At 42.5% G+C, this 22486-nt stretch overlaps 1 protein-coding gene across 7 annotated transcripts; it reads right to left on the bottom strand.

The window, feature by feature from the left end:
* Nucleotides 1-204: 204 nt before the first annotated feature.
* SGOL1 (shugoshin-like 1 (S. pombe)) lies at nt 205-21787 on the bottom strand. Of its 7 annotated transcripts, none has more exons than XM_015426950.1 (10): nt 21640-21787; nt 17913-18079; nt 17639-17835; nt 16924-17028; nt 13972-14039; nt 8344-8507; nt 6480-7298; nt 4359-4514; nt 2791-2968; nt 205-1106 (listed from the first exon to the last, which is right to left on the bottom strand). In XM_015426950.1, exons 2-10 carry the CDS (start codon nt 18070-18072, stop codon nt 971-973), a joined length of 1983 nt encoding a protein of 660 aa, XP_015282436.1. In that variant the 5' UTR covers nt 18073-18079; nt 21640-21787; the 3' UTR covers nt 205-970. The 7 variants fall into 7 exon arrangements, with proteins under 7 accessions (XP_015282436.1, XP_015282432.1, XP_015282439.1 ...); XM_015426946.1 differs by lacking the exon at nt 21640-21787 and adding an exon at nt 21460-21526; XM_015426953.1 differs by lacking the exon at nt 21640-21787 and adding an exon at nt 21460-21526 and having other exon boundaries at nt 4359-4415.
* Between the last annotated feature and the right edge of the window lie 699 nt (nt 21788-22486).

Below are 22486 nucleotides of genomic sequence, written 5' to 3'. Positions count from 1 at the left end.
AAGTGCTTCCAGCGAACTGTGATTCCCAGACCACCAAATAATTATAAAATGTGATAGGCAATATAATTTCTATAATATAAAGGGAAGGAAGAGGGGAAGAGGGGAGATTGAAGGACAGAATTTCATTTTCTCGGTCAACTGAGAAGGAACCAGTCGTAGTCTTATACTTTATTGAATATTTATTACAAATTTCAGTAACGGTAAATGACAGTTGAGAAACCTCTACAAAGAAATTAATCAATACACTGCTAGACTGATTTGCGGTTCACACTAAACTCAAGTTTATAAGGCTTACAAATCAACCTTATGCTTCTGTAGAATGGGCATTCCACCCAAACAGAGGCAGTAAAACAGAGTTCATACTCCTTTGGCTCAATGTACACGTGAACTACTTTGCTTGGAAAGCCCACTTCAAAGTGAGGTGAGCTACAGAGCTGCCCATTTCTTCTCCATCTCCAGTAGTAAATCCAAGCCAGACTTCCTTCCACCCAGCTAACCCTGTTTACCTGCCCTGCTTATAGGGAGTGATGCAATGGTATTCCTCACTACCCCCTCCCAAATTAAGTGCTTCCTGGGAATTGTAATTCCCAGGACACCAAAATTAATTATAAAACACATAGGCAGTATAATTTCCATAATATAAAGGGAAGGGAAGAGGGGAAGAGAGACTGAAGGACAGAATTCTCTTTTCTCTGTCAGCTGAGAAGGAACTAGTTTCCTATTTACATATTTCAGTTACACGGCTATTGATTTTTAATATGTAATACGGAAGTCATAGTATGTCTGTGTGTGTGTGATAGGGAAGTGTTACTAAAGTGCTAATCACATCTAAACCCATAAGTAGAACAGCTGTATGTACAAATATACAGTTCAGATTTCATAGCAACACAATCTGGCTAAAATACTCTTTACACCATAAGAACATTTGAACTAACAGATGAAGTCATACATTTTGCATGGAAAAAGGTTCTCAAAGGGAACCAACAAACGCCTCATTGTATCTGGACAGTGATTTCTTTTTAACTGACTTGGAGCTCTTTTTCTCCTTAAAAATGGGAGAATTCAGAAAATCGGTATCTGTGAAAGGGTCTCCCCGTCGAAGCTTCCTAGGGAAACAAATTATGATACAATAAGCTCATTTTTGAAAATGTTCAATATTATTCTTGCCTTCGTTAGTACAGTTAAATGCATAACCTTGGATTCAACAATTAGATAAGCATATGGAGCAGAGGTCCATTGGTGGCTATTAGCCACAAGGTACAGATAGGGACAAAAGCTGCAGTGGCTCAAGTGGTTAAGATGCTGAACTGCAGGCTGTGGAAGGTCGGTAGTTCAGCAGTTCAAGACCCAAGTGTGCCGCATGACGGAGTGAGCTCCCATCTCTAGTTCCAGCTCCTGCCAACCTAGCAGTTCGAAAGCAAGAAATTGCAAGTAGATAAATAGGTACCACTTCAGCGGGAAGGTAACAGCGTCCCGTGCGCCTTGGTGTTTAGTCATGCCAGCCACATGACCATGGAAATGTCTTCGGACAGCGCTGGTCTTCGGCTTTGAAACGGAGATGAGCACCGCAACCCTAGAGTCGGATTTGACTGGCTTTCGAGCAAGGGAACCTTTACCTCTACTTTATACATAGGGACTCCGGGGCAAGTGATGCTCTGTATTAGGGCTTCTAATGTCCTGGCCCCACTGGTGAACCTCCTGATGGCACCTGGTATTTTTGGCCACTGTGTGACAGAGTGTTGGACTGGATGGGCCATTGGCCCAATCCAACATTGGCTTCTCTTATGTTCTTATGTTCAACACCTGTGCTCCACATGTGCCTCCTTTCCAAGGCACTGCAGAGGTAGCTCGTGGCTTCTCCTGCTATGCACTTTAAGGCTCACTGAAAAAAACACTGGAATTCCATGATGAAAGTGAGAGGCAGAGAGTTCCACAGCGCTCAAAAGAAGCATGCATGGTGCAAAGATCCTACATAATCACAAAATCCAATCATCTTCGAAGGAAAGCATTTGTATCCCACAGTGGCCAGAAATACCAGTGCCATCAGGAGGTCCACCAGTGGGGCCAGGACATTAGAAGCCCTCCCACTGTTGACCCCCCCCAAGCACCAAGATGACAGAGCATCACTTGCCCCAGAGTCCCTATCTATACCTTGTGGCTAATAGCCACTGATGGGCCTCTGCTCCATATGCTTATCTAATTCCCTTTTGAAGCCGTCCATGCTTGTAGCTGCCACCACTTCCTGTGGCAGTGAATTCCATGTGTTAATCACTCTTTGGGTGAAGAAGTACTTCCTTTTATCCATTCTAACCCAACCACTCAGCAATTTCATAGAGTGCCCACGAGTTCTTGTATTGTGAGAAAGGGAGAAAAGTACCTCTTTCTCTACCTGCTCTATCCCATGCATAATCTTATAAACCTAGATCATGTCACCCCTCAGTCGTCGTTTCTCCAAGCTAAAGAGCCCTAAGCGCTTTAACCTTTCCTCATAGGGAAAGTGTTCCAACCCTTTTATCATTCGAGTTGCCCTTTTCTGCACTTTTCCCAAAGCTATAATATCCTTTTTAAGATGTGGTGATCAGAACTGCACACAGTATTCCAAATGAGGCACCATTGATTTATATAGGGGCATAATGATATTGGCTGATCTGTTTTCAATACCCTTCCTAATAATCCCCAGCATAGCATTGGCCTTTTTTATTGCAGTCACACACTGTCTTGACATTTTCAGTGAGTTTTACACTTTGCAGCTTTTTTTGATTGAACTGAAATGAAGATGAAGGCACTAACCTGTTGATAGGTGGTTCCTTATAGGACATACTAATGGTACATCTGCGTCTGTGAGGAAAAGAATCTTTTTCACCAGTAGCGATGGTAGAATGAGAATCTCTAGTTTTGGGAGAAGATGACGTAAGGTTGGTAATATCGCCGAGATGACAACATTTCTTAAGATCCTCAGAACGTTTACCTGTTCAAAGAATTACCAGTATTAGTTTGCCTCTCTTCCACTCTAATTGGGGGTTTGGTTTGTTTTGCTGTCCAGTCACAGCTGACTTATGGCAACCCCAGGTGGTTTGCCATTGCATACCTTTGTGCTGCAACTCTGGACTTGGTGGTCTCCTACCCACATACTAACCAGGGTCCGATCAGAGTGATCTTAGCAATCCATGAGTGCAAAGATCACAGATCTTTCCTATGTTCACTTCCTTCCAACAGCTGATGCCTGGGACCATGGGACCCATGGCGACTAAAAAGTCATGCACATTGGGAAGGTGCTAAGGAATATGTTCTGCCTCCTCTTGTGTCAATGAAGCTCCCTTGATGTAAGATACAGAAACAATTTCATCCCCTCTCCTCAGCCCAGCAATGTTCCCACAAGCACAAGTACATGCCCAACTGCCCCTCCACCAGAACAAAAGGTTACTTCATGTTACTGTTCACAACCAAACTTGAGTCGTAGATCCAGATTACTTAAATATGTGGTGTAGAGATTAAGAGTGTTGGACCAGGATCAGGATCAAGACTCAGGCTCAGTTCCCCACTCTGCTCTAGAAGCTTGCTGGGTGATTTTGGACCAGTCACGCACTCCCAGTCTAACCTACCTCACAGGGCTGTTTTAAGTATAAACGATGTAAGACACTCCCCATTGGAGAGAAAGGCAGGCTATAAATGAAGTAAACAATGCAGACATCTAACTGAATGACACCCGCATTAATCAGAAACACACTTGTCAGTAATCTACTATCACAAAATTAAGCCCAGTATTATCCAAAGCAGCTGCTGACTGGGCACAACCCTGAGAATAGCTATGTAGATGGAGGCTAAAGATCACCACTTTGCCATGCAGTTATGTCAAGTGTGTCAGACAAGCAGCATAATTTCTATTGGCTACTGAATGGCTCCCACTTGTCTGGATCTACTGTTTGTGAATCTATCTTATGCATGCTTATTTGAGAGTAAGCCTCCATCAAAACAGTGAGTTTGCTTTAAAAACTCCTCCACTGGGTGCCGGTAGGGATGTCCCCACCCCTAAGAATTGTAGCCATAGGTTAGGGATAATGAGTAACTGTAGCCGCTCAGAGACCCCTTCGGGGGTTAGAGCGGGGTAGTAAGTCGAAGAAATAAATAAATAAATAAATGTGTAGAATTGGGATTTAACATTAATAAACTGTATGAATATACACAAATTAAAGTGTATTACCCTTTTAAAAACATCTTTGAAATTTGTTATGTCATACCTGTTGACATATTACTTGTTGACAAATTAGAAATATCTTTATATGTAGATTAACATACTTCGTTCTGTTTAAAAGCTGTCCACAGACAAAGGAATAAGACTATCAAAGCAATGAAATTACCTTTTTTAAAGCTGATATTTTCAGAAGAACTCATCTTGTTTTCCTTTTCTTTGTCCACTACAGTGAAAATGTAACACGGAACCTTTTCAGCAATTTTCATTACAGAATTAGATCCACTGTTTTCCCCAGTTACAGACGTATTATCTCCATATTTGCCTGTAACATATGGTATGGCAATACACAGTAAGCCTCCACCTTTGTCATCTATATATCTAATTCCAACAGGGGGCGGGTTGTGTGGATACTTATTTCTGCGAACAGAGGGCTCACTTTCCCCCAACAGCTTTTCCTACATAGTCAGTAGACTTCCTGTGTCTGCAGAAAAATCCAAGAAGTAAAAAAATCCCTTCAGGGAGGGTTGAATGCCCCCCAATACCTTTTGAAATGGCCTCTGCAGGGATCTAACTCCAGGGATCAACGGTGAGAGAGAGATTAGAACGTTCACGGTGGCTGGGGGGGGCCCTTCTAACTGGCTCTGCCAGTAAAAGGGTGGGGGAAGGGCCCTTTCCTGGCCTCTGAAGGAGGGAGCCTTGGGGCCAGGCCTGACAAGGGCTGCCAGTGCCAGCCTGGGGAATCTCTAGAGGTTTTGAGGTGGACTGTAAGGAGGGCTGGGTTTGGGGAAGGGAGAGGCCTCAGCTGGGTATAATGCCACAGAGTCCACGCTCCAAAGCAGCCATTTTCTCCAGGGAGACAGATCTCTGCTGTCTTGAGTTTAGTTGTAATTCTGGGGTGGTGGGCCTCCAGGCCCCACTTAGAGATTTGCAACCCTAGGCCTGGCAGCAGTTTAGGGTCGCCAGGTCCCCCCCTCCCGCCACCGGCAGGGGATTGTGGATAAGGTTGCCAGATCCAGGCTGGGAAACACCTGGAGATTTGCAGGTGGAGCCTGGGGAGGACAGGGACCTTAGTGGGGTACAATGTCACAGAGTCCAACCTCCAAAGCGTCCATTTTCTCCATGGAAAGTTATCTCTGTAGTCTGGAGATGAGCAATAATTCCAGGCATCCCCAGGTCCCACCTGGAGGCTGGAAATTCCTGGACATTTGTGGGGTGGGGCAAGGGGAGGGTGGGATTTGAGGAGGGGAGGAACTACAGATCACTATAATGCCATAGACTTCACCCTCCAAACCATACATGGAGGAGAGAGAGAAAGAAAGGGGGGCAGAAGGGAGAGTGTGGGAGAGGTAGAGGGAGACAGGAGGAAGCAAAGGTGTGAGGAATACGATAACCATCCCGAATGTTTCTTGCGGGTCTCCACTTGTATTATTCTAATTTGCAATCCCTGTTCTTTGCCCTGGTATGTGTTTGTAAGACACACTGCCTCCAATTCCATTGCTGGCAAGCCCCAATACAGTTCCTTAGAGTACCCCAACTTTTACTATCCTCTGTTGTAACAGCTATTTGTTTATTTTAAGGGGTGTGGGCACACACACACACACACACACAGAGCACTTAGTGGCTGGAACTGGGTGCCACTATATCAAGTTGTACAAGTAACTATGACTTTCTCTGGAATCCAGAGAATTTTAGGTTAAAATCCAGAGGGTTGAAGGTCTGGTCCACTTAGAGACTCCTAGGATCAACTTTCAACATGAGATAACAAAGCAGATTCTGGAGCATGCAAATCAATATTCCATGTAGGAAACAGAGCAAGGCTCCTTGTCAGAGCTGTACTTTTTTCTCCATATTGTTCATGTTAAACATGAGGAAATACTGTGTGTCACATTAATAAATACAGGGAAGAGAGCAAAACAATGTCAATTCTTACATGGCACAGTCAAGAACAGGACAATAATAAAGATTTCATGGAAATATATCTAAATATATCTATTTGGAAGCAAAATGCAAACACACAAAAATTAAGTCTAAGATTATTCAGTTTTGAAAGAATGTAACAGCTCAATTATATCTATAGGAAAGTTAGTTGCAGATGTCTCTGTTTTAATTACATAGAAAAGAACAAGTGTCCAGTAGCACCTTAAAGACTAACAGAATTTGTGCCAGGGTTTGAGCTTTTGTGAGTCACTGCTCACTTCTTCAGATATACTTTAATTACATACACATTTAATTCGTAAAAGCACAATAATGAATTGGAAGGGAACATAACTTTCAATGGTCTACTTACCTATAGACATTTTTCCTTCAGTAGTTCTTTCATGCTGTTCTGAAACAGTAGTTTTGGATTGCCATCTTGTGCATACTGGGGCTGCATCGCTTCCATGGCTTAATGTTTCCCCAGATTTTGATTTGTTTTTGTAAGGCACATAGAGACTGTCATCAGAGTTATCGTCTGATGACAAATCACTACACATTTCTTCTACATAACTTTTATTGTCTGTGATATTCTCATTTTTTTTGTTCTGTCGGAAAGGTGTAATATGGATGCTCTCCTCAAAAATAAAGTTATAAGCATCACTGGAGCCCACAGATGAATCTGATTTTTCTTTGGAACAGGAACGCTTACTCTGACTTTTCTTTTTTGATCTTGTCCTGGAACGATTTTTCACTTCTTCCAGTTTCCTTTTTTGACCTCTCTCCTTCTGTGTTTGCGAATCACCAATACTATTAAAATTAGTTTCCTTTAGATCAGTTGTTGATGTACTGGATTCAGTCAGCATATATGAACACACCAAGCTTTGATCTCTGTTTGTATCATACATATTCTCTGTACAAGGATGGACTTCTTCGAACTGTTCATTATGAATCTCTAGATCTTTCTCAGGTCTAGTTTTGTCTTGTTCACAAGATTCTTTAATCTGGTCAGTTATTTCTAAATTGTTACCATCAGAAACACATAATTCACTTTGGTCTTGGTTCTTTAAATAGTGACGCCGGGTAGATACACTTTTAGGTAAGGAATTACCAACTTGCTTACTCTGTTCATTTGATGAGGTACTTCTGCTCTCAAATGGTTGACAATCCTCACGAAAACTATTTTGCCACCCTGATAATTTAAGATAACATATGTCAATTGCCATTTGTATAGACCTAAGAAACAATTTGCTGACCACTTCAGTAGTTCAGGTTAAACAAATGCACAGCGGATATCCAAGATTATTTCTAGAACAATTAATTAAACCTAAGAATACTACAATTAGCATGCAGTATTTTCAGAGAGAACACATATGGTTAAAAAGGCTTGACAGAATAGTGAACATATTAGAATAGTAATAATGAACACAGCTGTGATACAGCAAACAAAGGGCACAATCCACTCATAACACACCCATGAGAAGTATTTCCATAGTGTTCAATAGAACCCTGTTTTCCTGATTCTGCTGAACATAGTTTTCATTTGCTGTATTTTACCACATGCATGGGAAGAATGTGCTACATATAATCATCTCGATATGCACTGTGAAGAAATGGCCTACATCTCAGGATTCATGTCAGAGTTGCAACTGGGTCTGCACTCTTTATGTGCCTAAAGTGCCTTTCTACAAGTAAAGAGCTAGCAATGGAAAAGCTACAAAAGAGTCAGTTTCACAGGCACAGGACAATTCAGGGCCACAAATACAGAGATTAATTTGGCCTGGGAAGAACAGAGTTATCAGCCCAGACCTCAGCTAGAAAGTCACACTGACGAATACAGAATTTAAATGACCGAGGTGTAGAGAGCACCCCTTTCCTTTAAATAGAAAAAGAAGGGTAACCCAGAAGGAAGTAGGTAAGGATCATGAGGAAGAAAGTTTTTTAGAAACTATTTTGCCTTAAGGCATGAAGAACTAAGCCATTCTTGTTTACACTTCAACTCCACTTCAGCACATGGCAGATTGTGAGATGAGAACCATATAACATTTCCTTGGAGAAAGCATGGAGGGAAAATTACAGGAGATTTAAAATTAGTTTAAGTAACATGGAATGGTGGTGATGTTGTGGTCTGCAAACCAGAAGTCCAAAGACCCGGGGTATCAAATTAAGTTCTTTGTATCCCAAACAGAGTCTTCAACACTTACATCTAAAACAAAACAAAACATGGGACTACTTACCTTCATTTGTCTGCAGCACTAGGCCTGTGGAGTTATTTTCCATATCTTGCCAGGAATCAGATAAAAAATCCAAATAATTTTTGTCTGCATTATCTTCAAGTTCACTTGTGAATGTTTTGCCTTGCTTATTTACAGTGACAGTGAAGTCAGGCTTTAGAATTGCCCTAAGAGGAACAGTTGAAATTTATTGAGATTTTTAAAAAAATAAATACCATTATTAAAGAAACCCCGCCCTCATTATTTTTTATCACTAATTTTCAGAAATAAACACTGGACTTACCTGAAGGTTTCTTCTCTTTAGTGAGGCAAAGTCATCCAAGCTGGTTAGATCATGCCTCCTTTCGGTCCAGGCAGGGCTATGCAAATTTTTGTATGGCATCTCTGGGGGCGGAGTGAGACCTCCCCTCCAGTCCAAAAGCCTAGCTCCATATTCGCCTCTACTTTTCCTTCCCAACCTACTAATAACTATATATTGTCCTTTTTTGTGTGAGGGTGGACTTCGCCCCACTGAAGAGAAGAAAGCTTGAGGTAAGTCCAATGTTGAGGTAAGTCCAAGTCATCCAAGCTGGTTACATGCCAAAGCTGACTGATAGGGTGGGAGAGACTCAGAAAGATGGCTTTTATAATTATCATCTCACCCTACTACTTGCCATAACACTCTTCCCCCAAAGGCCGTCTCAATAGAGACCTGCTGGTCCATCCCAGTAGCTGTTGTACAGATCTCATCTGTGGGAACTCTAGTGGAAAAAAGGCCGTTGAAGTGGCTTCTGCCCTGGTAGAATGCTAGGGACTCACAAATGCATATAATAAGTCCATTTTAAAAGGCAAGCCATGAATTCATTTAATAGGCTATGCAGGCCAATTAAAAACCAAAGGTAAAATTCTTATGTGTATCCACCCAGACTGTGTACTTCAACTGATGAGGTATCTGGTGAGCTCAGCGGATGAGAGGTAAATTCCATGGCATACCATGCACAATTATGTGGCTGTGCTGAAATGAGTGTGTCAGTTTCCTTCTTAAGTAACATAAGGAAGTGCATGCCGTACCGTCTTCAATTTCCCCACAAGTATTGTTTTTCCCCTGATCAAATATTTCAGCTCAAGTATTTGTTGCTATTGGGACATGAAATCAACATGGATTACTTTTACATTTTTGTTTTGTACATATAAATCCAAATAAATATGCTAAATCAGACTGTGCTCCATGTTGATCAGGATTTTCCCCCTAAAAATCAACATCATTGGATGGAAGAAGTCAACACCACTTTCAAAATAGGTGACATTTTCTAAATGGTAGTACCGGAGACTAACATGTGTACAAGCAAGAACATTTTAAGTTCAGTAGGCACAGTAACACTGGAGTCTTTAAAAGATGCTTAAGCCTTCACTGGCTTCGATTGCAGGTCCCCTCATTGCCATGTCTCTCCGCTTACACATTTAAGTAAAAGATAGCTGGACCAAATGAAAGTAACCCCAGATTTGTGTTTCACAAGCCTGCTGTGGGCAAAAACCCTTGATCCCTTTATTTAAACCAGTTTAAAAATAACTGGAAGTGTCTTGTTTCAGAGGAGGAGTAGCAGCACATCTTCACCCTCTGCTTATGGTTCAGAGGACCTTGATAGGACTTTGGTACATGTTCTGCAATGCCTGCAGATCAATTATTGGCACACCAAACCAGGTCGAGACCTCCCAAAAGATGTTGTGGATTATTTCCCCTTCTCCTGAGCCCAAATCCTTTCTGCCCAGCCAATCAGGTTGAACGTTTGACAGGCCTTGCAGGTGTAGGGCCTTCAGACTTATTAGGTGTTGTTTTGTAAGAGGATCTCCACTTCCCTTGCAGAGAGTAATGTTTCTGGTACTGCCCTGGCGGTTCACGTGAGCCTTTTCTTTCCTTTTTTTATAGAATTTTTATTGCTTTTCACTATAAACTATAAATCTACACACTACAAATTTAGAGTAGCAAGGTACAATAGTGATCTATCTTGCACTTTGGATGTTTCCCCACATGTTCATGTTTACAATATACCATTTAATTTCTAAGTAATAAGTATTCAAATAGAAAGAACAAAAATTTCTTAATTTTAGCATTGCATATGGGCAATAATATCAATTCTTTAAATTCTAACATAGAAAAATCTCAGATCTTCATTTGAATGCCTTCTTGTCGTTGCACTTCTTCTTCTTTTGCCAGGGGATTTTAACCTTATAAGATCTGGGTGCAGCAGATCCCAAATCAGAATCAAAGATTTCATCCAGGGACACCGAAGTAGATGAGGAGCTGTCAGTGGCTGACGCCTGATGATCACTGTTTTCTTGTCGCCTTCTTTTCCTCTGCTTCTTACGTATTTCAAATGGAACGTCTTTCAGTATTTTTATCTCTTCCTCTTGGATTTTTAATGTTGTGGCAGTAAAGCTTTAAGTATCGAGTCTCTTGTTTTTATCTCTTCCAATATTGTATGCCAATAAAAGGTATTTGAATTGAATTGAGTCTCTTGTTGATCTTTTTAAAATTTAACAAATATTTCCCCTGGAAGATTTTTTTCCCCACAAACTCTGAACAAGTTCTATAAATCATGCCTATGTCCCACTTGCAATATTTCAGGTTTGCTGTTGATCGGGGGGGCAATGCTTCACTTAGGATTTCTCTTAAATTTTCATCTTTTTTTCCCCCGGAATCCCTTGAAATCTTAAAACATATAGGGATTTTTCCACTTGCAATTGTAGTAATTGTTGCTTTTCAGAAGCTCTTTCTTTATCAGAAATGTCCATTCTTTGATCCATCTCTTTGGTCTTAGTTTCAACCTTTTTTAGCTTTTTGTCTGTCTTCTCTGATTTGTCTTTGGTCTCCTTCAGCTCCTTCTGCAAATCAACAAATTTCTTATTGAGATTCGTTAGCTGATCCAACAGGGAGTGCAAGGGTTCAGAAATTGTACCAGCTAAATCAGTGGTAGCTTCCGGTCTTGTGACCGGTGATGCTGTGCTGGCACTTCCTGTGGTGCCTCTGCCTCTGGACGCCATTTCCCCCCCTCGCTGCGACATTGTTTACATTAAGATAAAAGTTCTTAAAAATTCTAAGGTTTTTCTCTGGACTGAATAACGAGCCCCACTGCGATCCGCTTGGTTTGGGTGGGTTTCTAACAGCTTTTTGTCTGCTTGCTTCCCGTTTTGCTGCGCTGTAGGGTAGGGTTGTTCCTCCTGAGAGTTCCCCCCCTTTCTCTATGGGGCTTTGCCGTCTCACTGTCAGTTCCTCCACCCTCTTTACTTTTGTCTTTCTTTTGAAACTTCACTCACTATTTTTTTCGCTGGGTGCCATCCCGTAGGGAGAGTCCTTTTGCTTAAGTCCTTGTGCGCTCTGGTCTGGTAACGTCTCTGGTCACCATTGCTGGCCTCAGGACAGTGTGACCTTAAGGAGCTAAAGAAGCCCCAATCCTTCAGCCGCAGCTTTGGGTCTTCCAGCGCTCCAGTCCAGAAGCTCCCTACAAGAGCTTTGGGGGGGGGGGGGCTCGAAGGCTTCCGAACCCCCTCCCTGCCGCCTCAATCCGAATCGCACCCATCGGAGCTTGATGGAGTGTGTTTGTTCGCAAGTCGACGAAAACTGAAAGTCGACGTGAGCCTTCTCCATCGTGCTGTCAGTCCTTACAACACGTTCCTGTCTCACAATAGGTCCAGGGCAGCAACTAGGGCTAACCTGCTTGCTCGCGGTTCCCACCAGTTGATGCTGTTCTGCATTTCTAAGGAGGTCCATCAGCCTTGCCCTACTTGGTCCAGACCGTGTGCTCTCCCTTCTCCTTAATTATGCCTGCGGTCGCTATGAGATCAATAGACTGTAGGAAGGTTACCCCTTTGATTGGGTTCTGCTAGTTCCTGTCCATCCCCTGCTCCTGCACAGTCCCCTGCCCATGGTGGCTGGATCCTGGGAAGCTCTAATGGGGGTTGAAATGGAAGTAGGCTTGCATCAGCCAGCCTACCTATCTCCAGGCTGAGAAAGATGGGCAAAATGGCACAGCCACCATATTGGCCTCCTGCACTTGTCAGTGGGCCCAAGAAGGCCCGTATGGCCTGGGGGGAAAAGGCCTGTTCCGTCATGCCACTCCTGGCCCTCAGAACTGCCCCACTCACGTCACGCCGCGGTTTCTTGGGGGGGGGGGGGGGGGGTGTGGGGGCTTCACTCACCTCCCTCTCCAATAAGCTTGCTTCCTGCCAGACCCTTCCAAGTCCCGTAAGGCAACTTCAGCCACAATCTACTCTGTGTGACCCGCTATAGGGGATGTCACATGTCTTCGGTCAGTGGCACAGCAAGGGAGATCTGAAGCTTCAGGTCAATGAGTGTGCTGTTGTGATTCCAGCTGCAATCTACTCCACATGGCCCACTGCTAACTGCAGGGACCTTCACACATATTCTATTGGAGGTATGACAGGGGAGAGATCCAAAGCTTCAGATCACCCTGCTCTGCCAGATGAATTCACTACCTGCCAACTTGGAAGCTTTTGGGTCCCATCAGAAGATTCCATCCACCGTCTGCTCCACATGGCCCATGCCTGGGGCCCTTGCACAACTTGCAGCAAAGGAGAGATCCAAAGCTTCAGATCTTCCTGCTCTGCCCACAGCAGCAGCTGCTGGCGTCAGGTCCCTTTTCTGCCTCATCTCCGATGCCCAGAGCTCTGGGAAGAAAAGGCATTTCTTTGACTGTCTCCTTCCTCTTCTTTGACCCCGCTGTAGAGGCTCTCCTTCAGATCTTTTCATCTTCCATCTCAGCAAAGCAAGAGGAAGTGTGACCTAACCAGCTTGGATTACTTCCCCCACTGAATGAGAACAATATTTTCTACATTAATTTTGAATCAATAACCCTCCTTCTGTCCACAGTGACATCACTGTTTGGGGTTGAAAGGCAAAATATACATTGTAAAATAAACAGAATAAATAAATCAACAGGATACATGCCTGAAGGAGAACGGATTACAAAGCAATGGCTATTCACTCCTTGGATAACATGTTGGTCTAAAGAGTAGGGATCGCTGGTTATAACAGTCCATTCAGTTCTCATGAACCAATTAATGAATTCTATGCATTACTAAGTCAGGAAACAAGTATGTTTCCTGGATATATTTAAACATACCGAATTGTAGCTTCAAAATTATGGCATATTCTTAAGCTTTGAATTAAAAATATTATTCAGTACATTTTCTAAAACCTGTCAAAATCACACATGATCCATTTAGTACTCCTGTGAGGCTAAAGGAGTGTCCCTGAACCTTTCCTCAGTGCTCTGCTTTACAGTTGGCTCCATCAAAATTATGATTCAGTGGTGAATTATTACATTTCCTATATGCCATCGTTTTAGAACATATGCTTCTAGATCCGTTTTCATGATTTTAGTACAGTATACTCATAATATAGCTTAAGAGATAATTTTTCGTCTTAGAAATACCCAAATAATATGAAAACTCATTTTCTATCAACCAGCCTTGTATTTATTTTGAGTTAGTATGAACCACCTTCCATCACCATAAACCTACTTCAGAAAACAATTATACTGTAAAAATGTATTTTATCCTCTGTCATAAAACAAAGTGACATAACACTAAATCTCTAAGAAGCTTTACTAAATGCAAAATATTCTTACGTACATGGCAGCTTGGTTTCTTCCACGACTGGAATCACACTCTCTAAATGCTGGGACACACAGAGTCTGGCTCTACAAAAATATTATTCAATTAATGGTAATACATTCAATGCCCCAAAGACAGCAGCTTGCACACTGAATGATGTAACACAAACTATCACATCTTGCATTAAAAAGGCCAGTACAATATTTGAACTTATTCTGCATGTCTGTCCAACCACATTTCTTTCATGTTGCATTACTTCAACATCTTTTTTTTTCATTTTAGAACCTTCATATCTTAGCATTTGCTGCTAAATTAGACATCTCTCACAATCTGACCAGTATATAGCCTGCTTTCACACTTGGCTGATCTGCATGAAGTTAAAAACTGGGATTTTAAGGTAAAGGTAAGGATCTCTACCCTTGCAGAAAAATGGCCTGGCAAAAAATGCACAATGGTCTAATCTCAGTTTAAAACAGTAACAGTTATTCCAGCAAAAGGATGCAGTGAAAAATATATTTCATTTTTCCGTTATTTTAAAATTTCTGACATGTCAGTACGTACTACTAGGCCTTACAACATCTTTTAAAAACGTACTATATAAATGCTAAAAACTGTGGTGTTAAAAGCAGCCTTGCACAGAATTATTCTGTGTTACAACTCTGTGAAGACAGAGAAATAAAAAGTCAGAATGCCAAAAATCCTATTGGGCAGGGGGGACAGAATGACATCAGGGGCCAGAAAGCAAAACAGGACAGTAGCAACATGTGTAATAATCCACCAGAAGGAGAAAGCTTCTGATGATGAGGGGCAGTTGAGGGGGAACCTAATTTTCCCTGCCAAAGGGAACTGCAGTGCAGCAGTGGGATCATGGCTGCTACTTACTCAGTGCTATACACGTGCAGTTGCTGAGTATGGTTACATGCCAAGCACTCAGGGCTGAGAAAGTAGCCTCCATGTTTCTGCCACCACCTTGCAAAGTTCTCCAGTAATAACACCAGGTTTCACCTCAATTATTACTTAGAATCTTATAAGCTGAAAGCCCATGAGGAATTGGATGGGGAAGAAAAATCTATCTGGAATTCTGCCTCTCACCCAAAAGTTTGCCAAGCAGCTTTCTGTTCACTTATCTTGGACAGTCTTTAACGAGTGCATATTTGCTTACTAAATAGCTACTGACTGAAACTAGTTAAGCAGGAAGCAGCTCATCTAGCTGAAAGACACAGAATGCATAAGAACATAAGAGATGCCAATGTTGGATCAGGCCAAAGGCCCATCCAGTCCAACACTCTGTATCACACAGTGGCCAGAAATACCAGTGCCATCAGGAGGTCCACCAGTGGGGCCAGGACATTAGAAGCCCTCCCACTGTTGACCACCCCAAGCACCAAGATGACAGAGCATCACTTGCCCCAGAGTCCCTATCTATACCTTGTGGCTAATAGCCACTGATGGACCTCTGCTCCATATGCTTATCTAATTCCCTTTTGAAGCCGTCCATGCTTGTAGCTGCCACCACTTCCTGTGGCAGTGAATTCCAAGTGTTAATCACTCTTTGGGTGAAGAAGTACTTCCTTTTATCCGTTCTAACCCGACCGCTCAGCAATTTCATGGAGTGCCCACGGGTTCTTGTATTGTGAGAAAGGGAGAAAAGTACCTCTTTCTCTACCTGCTCTTTCCCATGCATAATCTTATAAACCTCGATCATGTCACCCCTCAGTCGTCTTTTCTCCAAGCTAAAGAGCCCTAAGCGCTTTAACCTTTCCTCATAGGGAAAGTGTTCCAACCCTTTTATCATTCGAGTTGCTCTTTTCTGCACTTTTTCCAAAGCTATAATATCCTTTTTAAGGTGTGGTGACCAGAATTGCACACAGTATTCCAGATGAGGTCGCACCATTGATTTATATAGCGGCATTATGATATTGGCTGATCTGTTTACAATACCCTTCCTAATAATCCCCAGCATAGCATTGGCCTTCTTTATTGCAGTCACACACTGTCTCGACATTTTCAGTGAGTTATCTACTACAACTCCAAGATCTCTCTCTTGATCTGTCTCTGCCAGTTCAGACCCCATCAATGTGTATTTATATTTAGGATTTTTGGCTCCAATGTGCATCACCTTGCACTTGGCCACATTGAACCCCATTTGCCATGTTGACGCCCACTTGCCCATCTTTGACAGATCCCTTTGGAGTGCCTCACAATCCTCACTGGTTTTCACCACCCTGAACAACTTCGTATCATCCGCAGATTTAGCCACTTCACTGCTTACTCCCAACTCCAAATCATTAATGAACAAGTTAAAAAGCAGTGGACCAAGTACTGATCCCTGTGGTACCCCACTGCTTACCCCCCTCCACTGGGAGAACTGCCCATTTATACTCACTCTCTGTTTTCTATTAATTAGCCAGTTTTTGATCCATAAAAGGACTTGTCCTTTTATCCCATGATTTTTGAGCTTGCTTAGGAGCCTTTGATGAGGAACTTTATCAAAAGCTTTCTGGAAGTCAAGGTAAACAATATCTATTGGATCCCCCTTGTCCACATGTTTGTTCACCCCCTCAAAGAACATTAACAGGTTAGTGAGACAAGATCTTCCCTTACAGAACCCATGCTGAGTCTGCCTCAATAGGTTTTGTTCATCTATGTGCTTCATGCCCTCTAAGACACCAAACCTGAAGTGGCTTGAACAAGCTAATTTCTCCTCAACTATCTACTTCCTCCATTTGTCTTATCTAATCAGGGGCTCATGTTACTTATGTAAATAAACTTAATACAGATAGGAAGAGAGAAGTTGGCGGTGTTTGCCAAACATGATTGAGAAAGATCAAGAAAACACTGGGTATTTTCAGGATTTTTTTAAAAAATATATAGCTCTGATTTTTCTACATAAGCTAATATTTTCATAGATTGAACTCATAAACAAACTCTAAAATCCACAAATACAAGATGGCAAAAAGACAAACTTACATCTTCTGGGATATATAAATCCTTTGCTGGATCAAGAAGATTAGTTGCCTCAAGGAGGTTTTGAACAGCTTTAGAAATAATCTTCTTCACCATCAATAATCTAGTCTAATTGAAAATAAAAATCAAATACTCCAGTTGTTACAGTGTACAAAGGAGGAAAAAAACTCAGACCACTAACATTCTTCTAGTCAACATGCTCTTTCAGATATAAACCTAACAGGGGACAAATCTCTATTCTTACCTACTTTCCTTGAAAGGTTAAAGCACCAGATTTCTTAATAGCCTAATCTTATACACTTTTGCCTGCTCCTTACTTTAAGCTCTATAACTTCTGGACACTTTGAAGAATTGTGAAATACTTCAAAAAGAATGACTTAAAAAAATAACAGAAGCAGGGTTATAGGCTGCATTCAGACATCACAATAAACTGTGGTTAAATTCCAGTTAGGCACAATTACAGATATTGCATGGCTTACACACGCCCTCTCTCCTTTTTGAACAGAACACAACTGAACACTTCCCCATTTGATTAAGCTCCAATTTGCTGTGATGTCTGAATATAGGCCCCTTTGCCAACTGGAGTCTGTTCTTCCCCCAGCATAAAAAAGTAAGAAATTCTAAGCCTGGATTAAAACCAGTATGATACAATATGAGGTCTAACTGATTAAGATGACACGTGTGTGTGGATGTCTATCACCTGACATTAAAAAATTACCTCAACATGTTCTCTTTCTTGTTGCAACTCAACCTTCCTTTGCAAGACGAGCATCTGAAACTTCAGCGATTGATATTCTCTCTTTAAGTACAGAATAATATCTTGTGCTTCTCTCATTCTGCTTTTCTCCTCTTGTAAAGCCAGAGCTAATGCTCTATTGTTTGCTTGGAAGTTTTTCAGCTGCACAGAAGAGTCATCTGAAAGAAATTGGAAATGTTTAAATTTTGACACTCCAAATTCTGGGAAAACATAAGCAAATTATTAAAACATTTACCTGCAATTTTACCCTTGGTAGACAGGATGGAGGTTGATTTGCCCAAAACATATGATCTGCCCAGCTTGGCCAGTCTTTGATTTCTCTTCTCTTTCATGCGTTCTTTTATGTCTTCCAGGGTGTCCTTAAATGACTTTTTCAAGCACTTTTCTCTAGCCATGTTCTGCCTTAAAAATACAAGAATAGAATTACATTTTAGGATTTTTAATGAAAGTATTATTGAGTCTCATCTCTATAAAATTCTTACATGCAAAACCTTACTGAATTTAGAAATACCTGGACCTAAGGTTTGAATAATTGGAAAAAACTAAGGGTTGGATCCAAAGAATCCATTCTACCAATGGCAGAAATTTCCTCCAGTACAAACAGGCTTCTGTGAGCTGAATACAACTTTTCCACCAGAAGGTTACTCATACTAAACATATCTGAAAAGGCATCACAGTGAAAGGTTCAAGTTATCTTGTATTTTTTGTTTGTTTGTTTTTTGGGGACTATACCTAAGAACATAAGAACATAAGAGATGCCAATGTTGGATCAGGCCAAAGGCCCATCCAGTCCAACACTCTGTATCCCACAGTGGCCAGAAATACCAGTGCCATCAGGAGGTCCACCAGTGGGGCCAGGACATTAGAAGCCCTCCCACTGTTGACCCCCCCCAAGCACCAAGATGACAGAGCATCACTTGCCCCAGAGTCCCTATCTATACCTTGTGGCTAATAGCCACTGATGGACCTCTGCTCCATATGCTTATCTAATTCCCTTTTGAAGCCGTCCATGCTTGTAGCTGCCACCACTTCCTGTGGCAGTGAATTCCAAGTGTTAATCACTCTTTGGGTGAAGAAGTACTTCCTTTTATCCGTTCTAACCCGACCGCTCAGCAATTTCATGGAGTGCCCACGGGTTCTTGTATTGTGAGAAAGGGAGAAAAGTACCTCTTTCTCTACCTGCTCTTTCCCATGCATAATCTTATAAACCTCAATCATGTCACCCCTCAGTCGTCGTTTCTCCAAGCTAAAGAGCCCTAAGCGCCTTAACCTTTCCTCATAGGGAAAGTGTTCCAACCCTTTTATCATTCGAGTTGCTCTTTTCTGCACTTTTTCCAAAGCTATAATATCCTTTTTAAGGTGTGGTGACCAGAATTGCACACAGTATTCCAGATGAGGTCGCACCATTGATTTATATAGCGGCATTATGATATTGGCTGATCTGTTTACAATACCCTTCCTAATAATCCCCAGCATAGCATTGGCCTTCTTTATTGCAGTCACACACTGTCTCGACATTTTCAGTGAGTTATCTACTACAACTCCAAGATCTCTCTCTTGATCAGTCTCTGCCAGTTCAGACCCCATCAACGTGTATTTATATTTAGGATTTTTGGCTCCAATGTGCATCACCTTGCACTTGGCCACATTGAACCCCATTTGCCATGTTGACGCCCACTCGCCCAACTTTGACAGATCCCTTTGGAGTGCCTCACAATCCTCACTGGTTTTCACCACCCTGAACAACTTCGTGTGATCCGCAAATTTAGCCACTTCACTGCTTACTCCCAACTCCAAATCATTAATGAACAAGTTAAAAAGCAGTGGACCAAGTACTGATCCCTGTGGTACCCCACTGCTTACCCCCCTCCACTGGGAGAACTGCCCATTTATACTCACTCTCTGTTTTCTATTAATAAGCCAGTTTTTGATCCATAAAAGGACTTGTCCTTTTATCCCATGATTTTTGAGCTTACTTATGAGCCTTTGATGAGGAACTTTATCAAAAGCTTTCTGGAAGTCAAGGTAAACAATATCTATTGGATCCCCCTTGTCCACATGTTTGTTCACCCCCTCAAAGAACATTAACAGGTTAGTGAGACAAGATCTTCCCTTACAGAACCCATGTTGAGTCTGCCTCAATAGGTTTTGTTCATCTATGTGCCTACTAATTCTTTCCTTAATAATGGTTTCCACCAGTTTACCCGGTATCGACGTCAGACTGACTGGCCTGTAATTTCCCGGATCTCCTCTGGAACCCTTTTTAAAGATGGGAGTGACATTAGCTATCTTCCAGTCCTCAGGAATGGAGGCTGATTTTAAGGAGAGATTACATATTTTTGTCAGGAGATCCACAAGTTCACAATTGAGTTCTTTCAGAACTCTTGGATGTATGCCATCTGGGCCTGGTGATTTTTGTATGCCATCTGGGCCTGGTGATTTTACAACCATCTAACACTCTGGGAAATGTGGTTGATCTGGGAAAGAGGTATTGCACAATTTTTGCTTTTGGACTTTTTCTGTGCCTCGGTACTAACTGCAAACCTTATCTTAGCCTGGTAAAGCTGAAGGCCAAAACATGCAATATAGTCTCATTAAATACCCTGTCCAAAACTTGTCCCAAGAAGCTACAGTAATGTTGTGTCTCTCTCTCACAACCATTTTTTAAAAAAATGTTACTTCCAGGGCACCAACTGATGAATGTTAACTAACATTACCAAAGACCTACTTAAACACTCCAGTGGTGCACTTAATTCAGCAGCTAATTAGTTATCTTTGAAAAGCCAACAAACAGGGCAAAAAGGCCAGTTTCCCTAGTATCACCTCTGACATTTAGAGGTTTACTACCTCTAAATGTGACGGTTCCCTTCAATCACCATGACTCAATGAAAAAAATACCATAGTTTGATTAGCCCCACAGAGAGCATCTTGATAGTTAACAAGCCTCAAGGTGTTAGCACACAAAATACATGCAAATTAGGGTTGCCTGGTTCCCCCCCCCGGGGGGGGGGGGAGGGTTGCCAGATGCCAGCTGGGAAATTTCTGGAGATTTGGGGATGGAGCCTGGGAAGGACAGGGATCTTAGTGGGGTACAATAGCATGTAATTCCTGGGTTTCCCCAGGTGACACCTGGGGGCTGGCATCCCTAAATCTAGTATAACTGGATATCAAAATACAATGACACACACACACAATAAACGGAAAGGGAGCCAAAGGTATAAACAAACGGGAAGGTATAGTCAAAACATTTTCATTTCTCATTTTGTTCCAGAACCTGAGGCAAACGTTAAGCCGTTTCCCCAACCGGGCCCGGGGTGATGACGTCCCCATTAAATCTCCAGACGACACCGCTGAAGAAAGTGCTGCCATCAGCAACAAGGTATCAACCTCCCATGTAAACAACATGGCGGAACACCCGGCCCTTGCCTTGCCCCGACCCCTCCCCTTAACCTCCCGAGTAAGAGATGGCCTCACACCTTTCAGTAGAACTACCCAAATGAAACGTAGCATTGTGCAAGCTTTCGACCTCAGTTCCAATGGGGATGATCCTAATCACAGCTATTAAAAATACGGATTTTGTTCTCCTTTGCGGATTTTGCGTGGGCCAATATGGCTGTTTACAACCCCCCCACCCCCCCCCCGGCCTTTAACAACCTCCCACCCATAAGCCACCTCGCAAATTATACGAAATAGTCAACCGAACCCATGAAACGCCCGCTGACAGTTCCACGCGCCCGATCACTTGCCCTTGCTGTTGCTCTCGCTCGTTCTCTGTGCGTTACCTTAGCTGCGCCGGCGCCACTCCGCACGCGCCGCACAAGGCCCCCGAACAGCCGTTTAGCCGTTTTTGTTTTTCCTCCCTCCTCCTCCGCTTCCCGCTCGTTCGAAATTCTCCGCTGCGCAACGTGATTGGCTATCTGTCCCAACTGACACGGATGAGAATTGCGTCACCACGTACTTACCGCTCTGTTCCTGCTTCCCCTATTAGTTCAGCATTTGGTTCGTAGTCTCAACCGCGATCTTTCCTGCCAGCCTTCGCGTATGCCTTTGCGCCTATTGTGCCCTTCTCGTTGCTGCGTCCCTTTCAGGGAACTATCACGTTTCGGTTAGTTATACAGAGCTGAGCGTGAAAATTGATGTGGGGTGTGGCGACGGTCGTTTTCGCCCAGCTCTGTTATCGAGTCTCGCGAGATGTTTGATTTTCGTGTTTCACAGAACGCTTGAGAGAATACGGCTGGTGCAGATGTTCTTCTGACGGCTTATTTAGCGTTTGGGATTCTAGAAGACTGCATGGCTGTCTGTGATAAGGGGCCCTCCAGCATCGTCCAATCAGTTATGCTTTGCACAGTTTTGTAGATTCTTGCCTACAAATTTGTCGTATATTTTTACGTTATCTTTACATTGAGTCGTTCATCGGAAAGAAGAGCGAACTCCAGAGCTATTTTACTCCACATAGATTTAGGTGGGTAGCTGTATTGGCAGAAGCAGCAGAACAACGTTTGAGTCCAGTGGCACCTTTAAGACTAACGAAGTCTTATTCAGGGTATAAGTTTCAGATCTGAAGAAGTGTGCTTGCATTTCAAGGTATAAGCTTCATATCTGTATAAGTGTGCTTCCACACCAAAGCTTATCTCTCTATATTATAATCCTGTTTTGGGGTGGCCACATTCCATGCTTGCCCTCAGCCATTGGCCCAGCCACCACTGAAGAGTACTCCCCTGCCATTGGCCAGGTGCTGGGTCTGTTCCCCGCCCACTCCCCCTTCAGCCACTCTGCCCTGATAGAATTCCTGGCAAATGGCTTTCTGTC

This window comes from Gekko japonicus, unplaced genomic scaffold, assembly GCF_001447785.1.
Source record: "Gekko japonicus isolate JY-2015 unplaced genomic scaffold, Gekko_japonicus_V1.1 scaffold162, whole genome shotgun sequence".
Taxonomy (NCBI): domain Eukaryota; kingdom Metazoa; phylum Chordata; class Lepidosauria; order Squamata; family Gekkonidae; genus Gekko; species Gekko japonicus.
The sequence above is the reverse complement of the archived record's forward strand: the minus strand, read 5'-3'. Positions and strand labels throughout refer to the sequence as shown.

Excerpts from the sequence above, each read along its gene's own strand:
- SGOL1 (XM_015426950.1), bottom strand. The coding sequence starts at position 18,072 with ATGGCTAGAGAAAAGTGCTTGAAAAAGTCATTTAAGGACACCCTGGAA. Across the intron at positions 17,836-17,912 it reads TACCAAGGGTAAAATTGCAG|ATGACTCTTCTGTGCAGCTG; the intron begins GTAAATGTTTTA and ends AATTTCTTTCAG. Across the intron at positions 17,029-17,638 it reads AAGAAAGAGAACATGTTGAG|ACTAGATTATTGATGGTGAA; the intron begins GTAATTTTTTAA and ends ATTTTCAATTAG.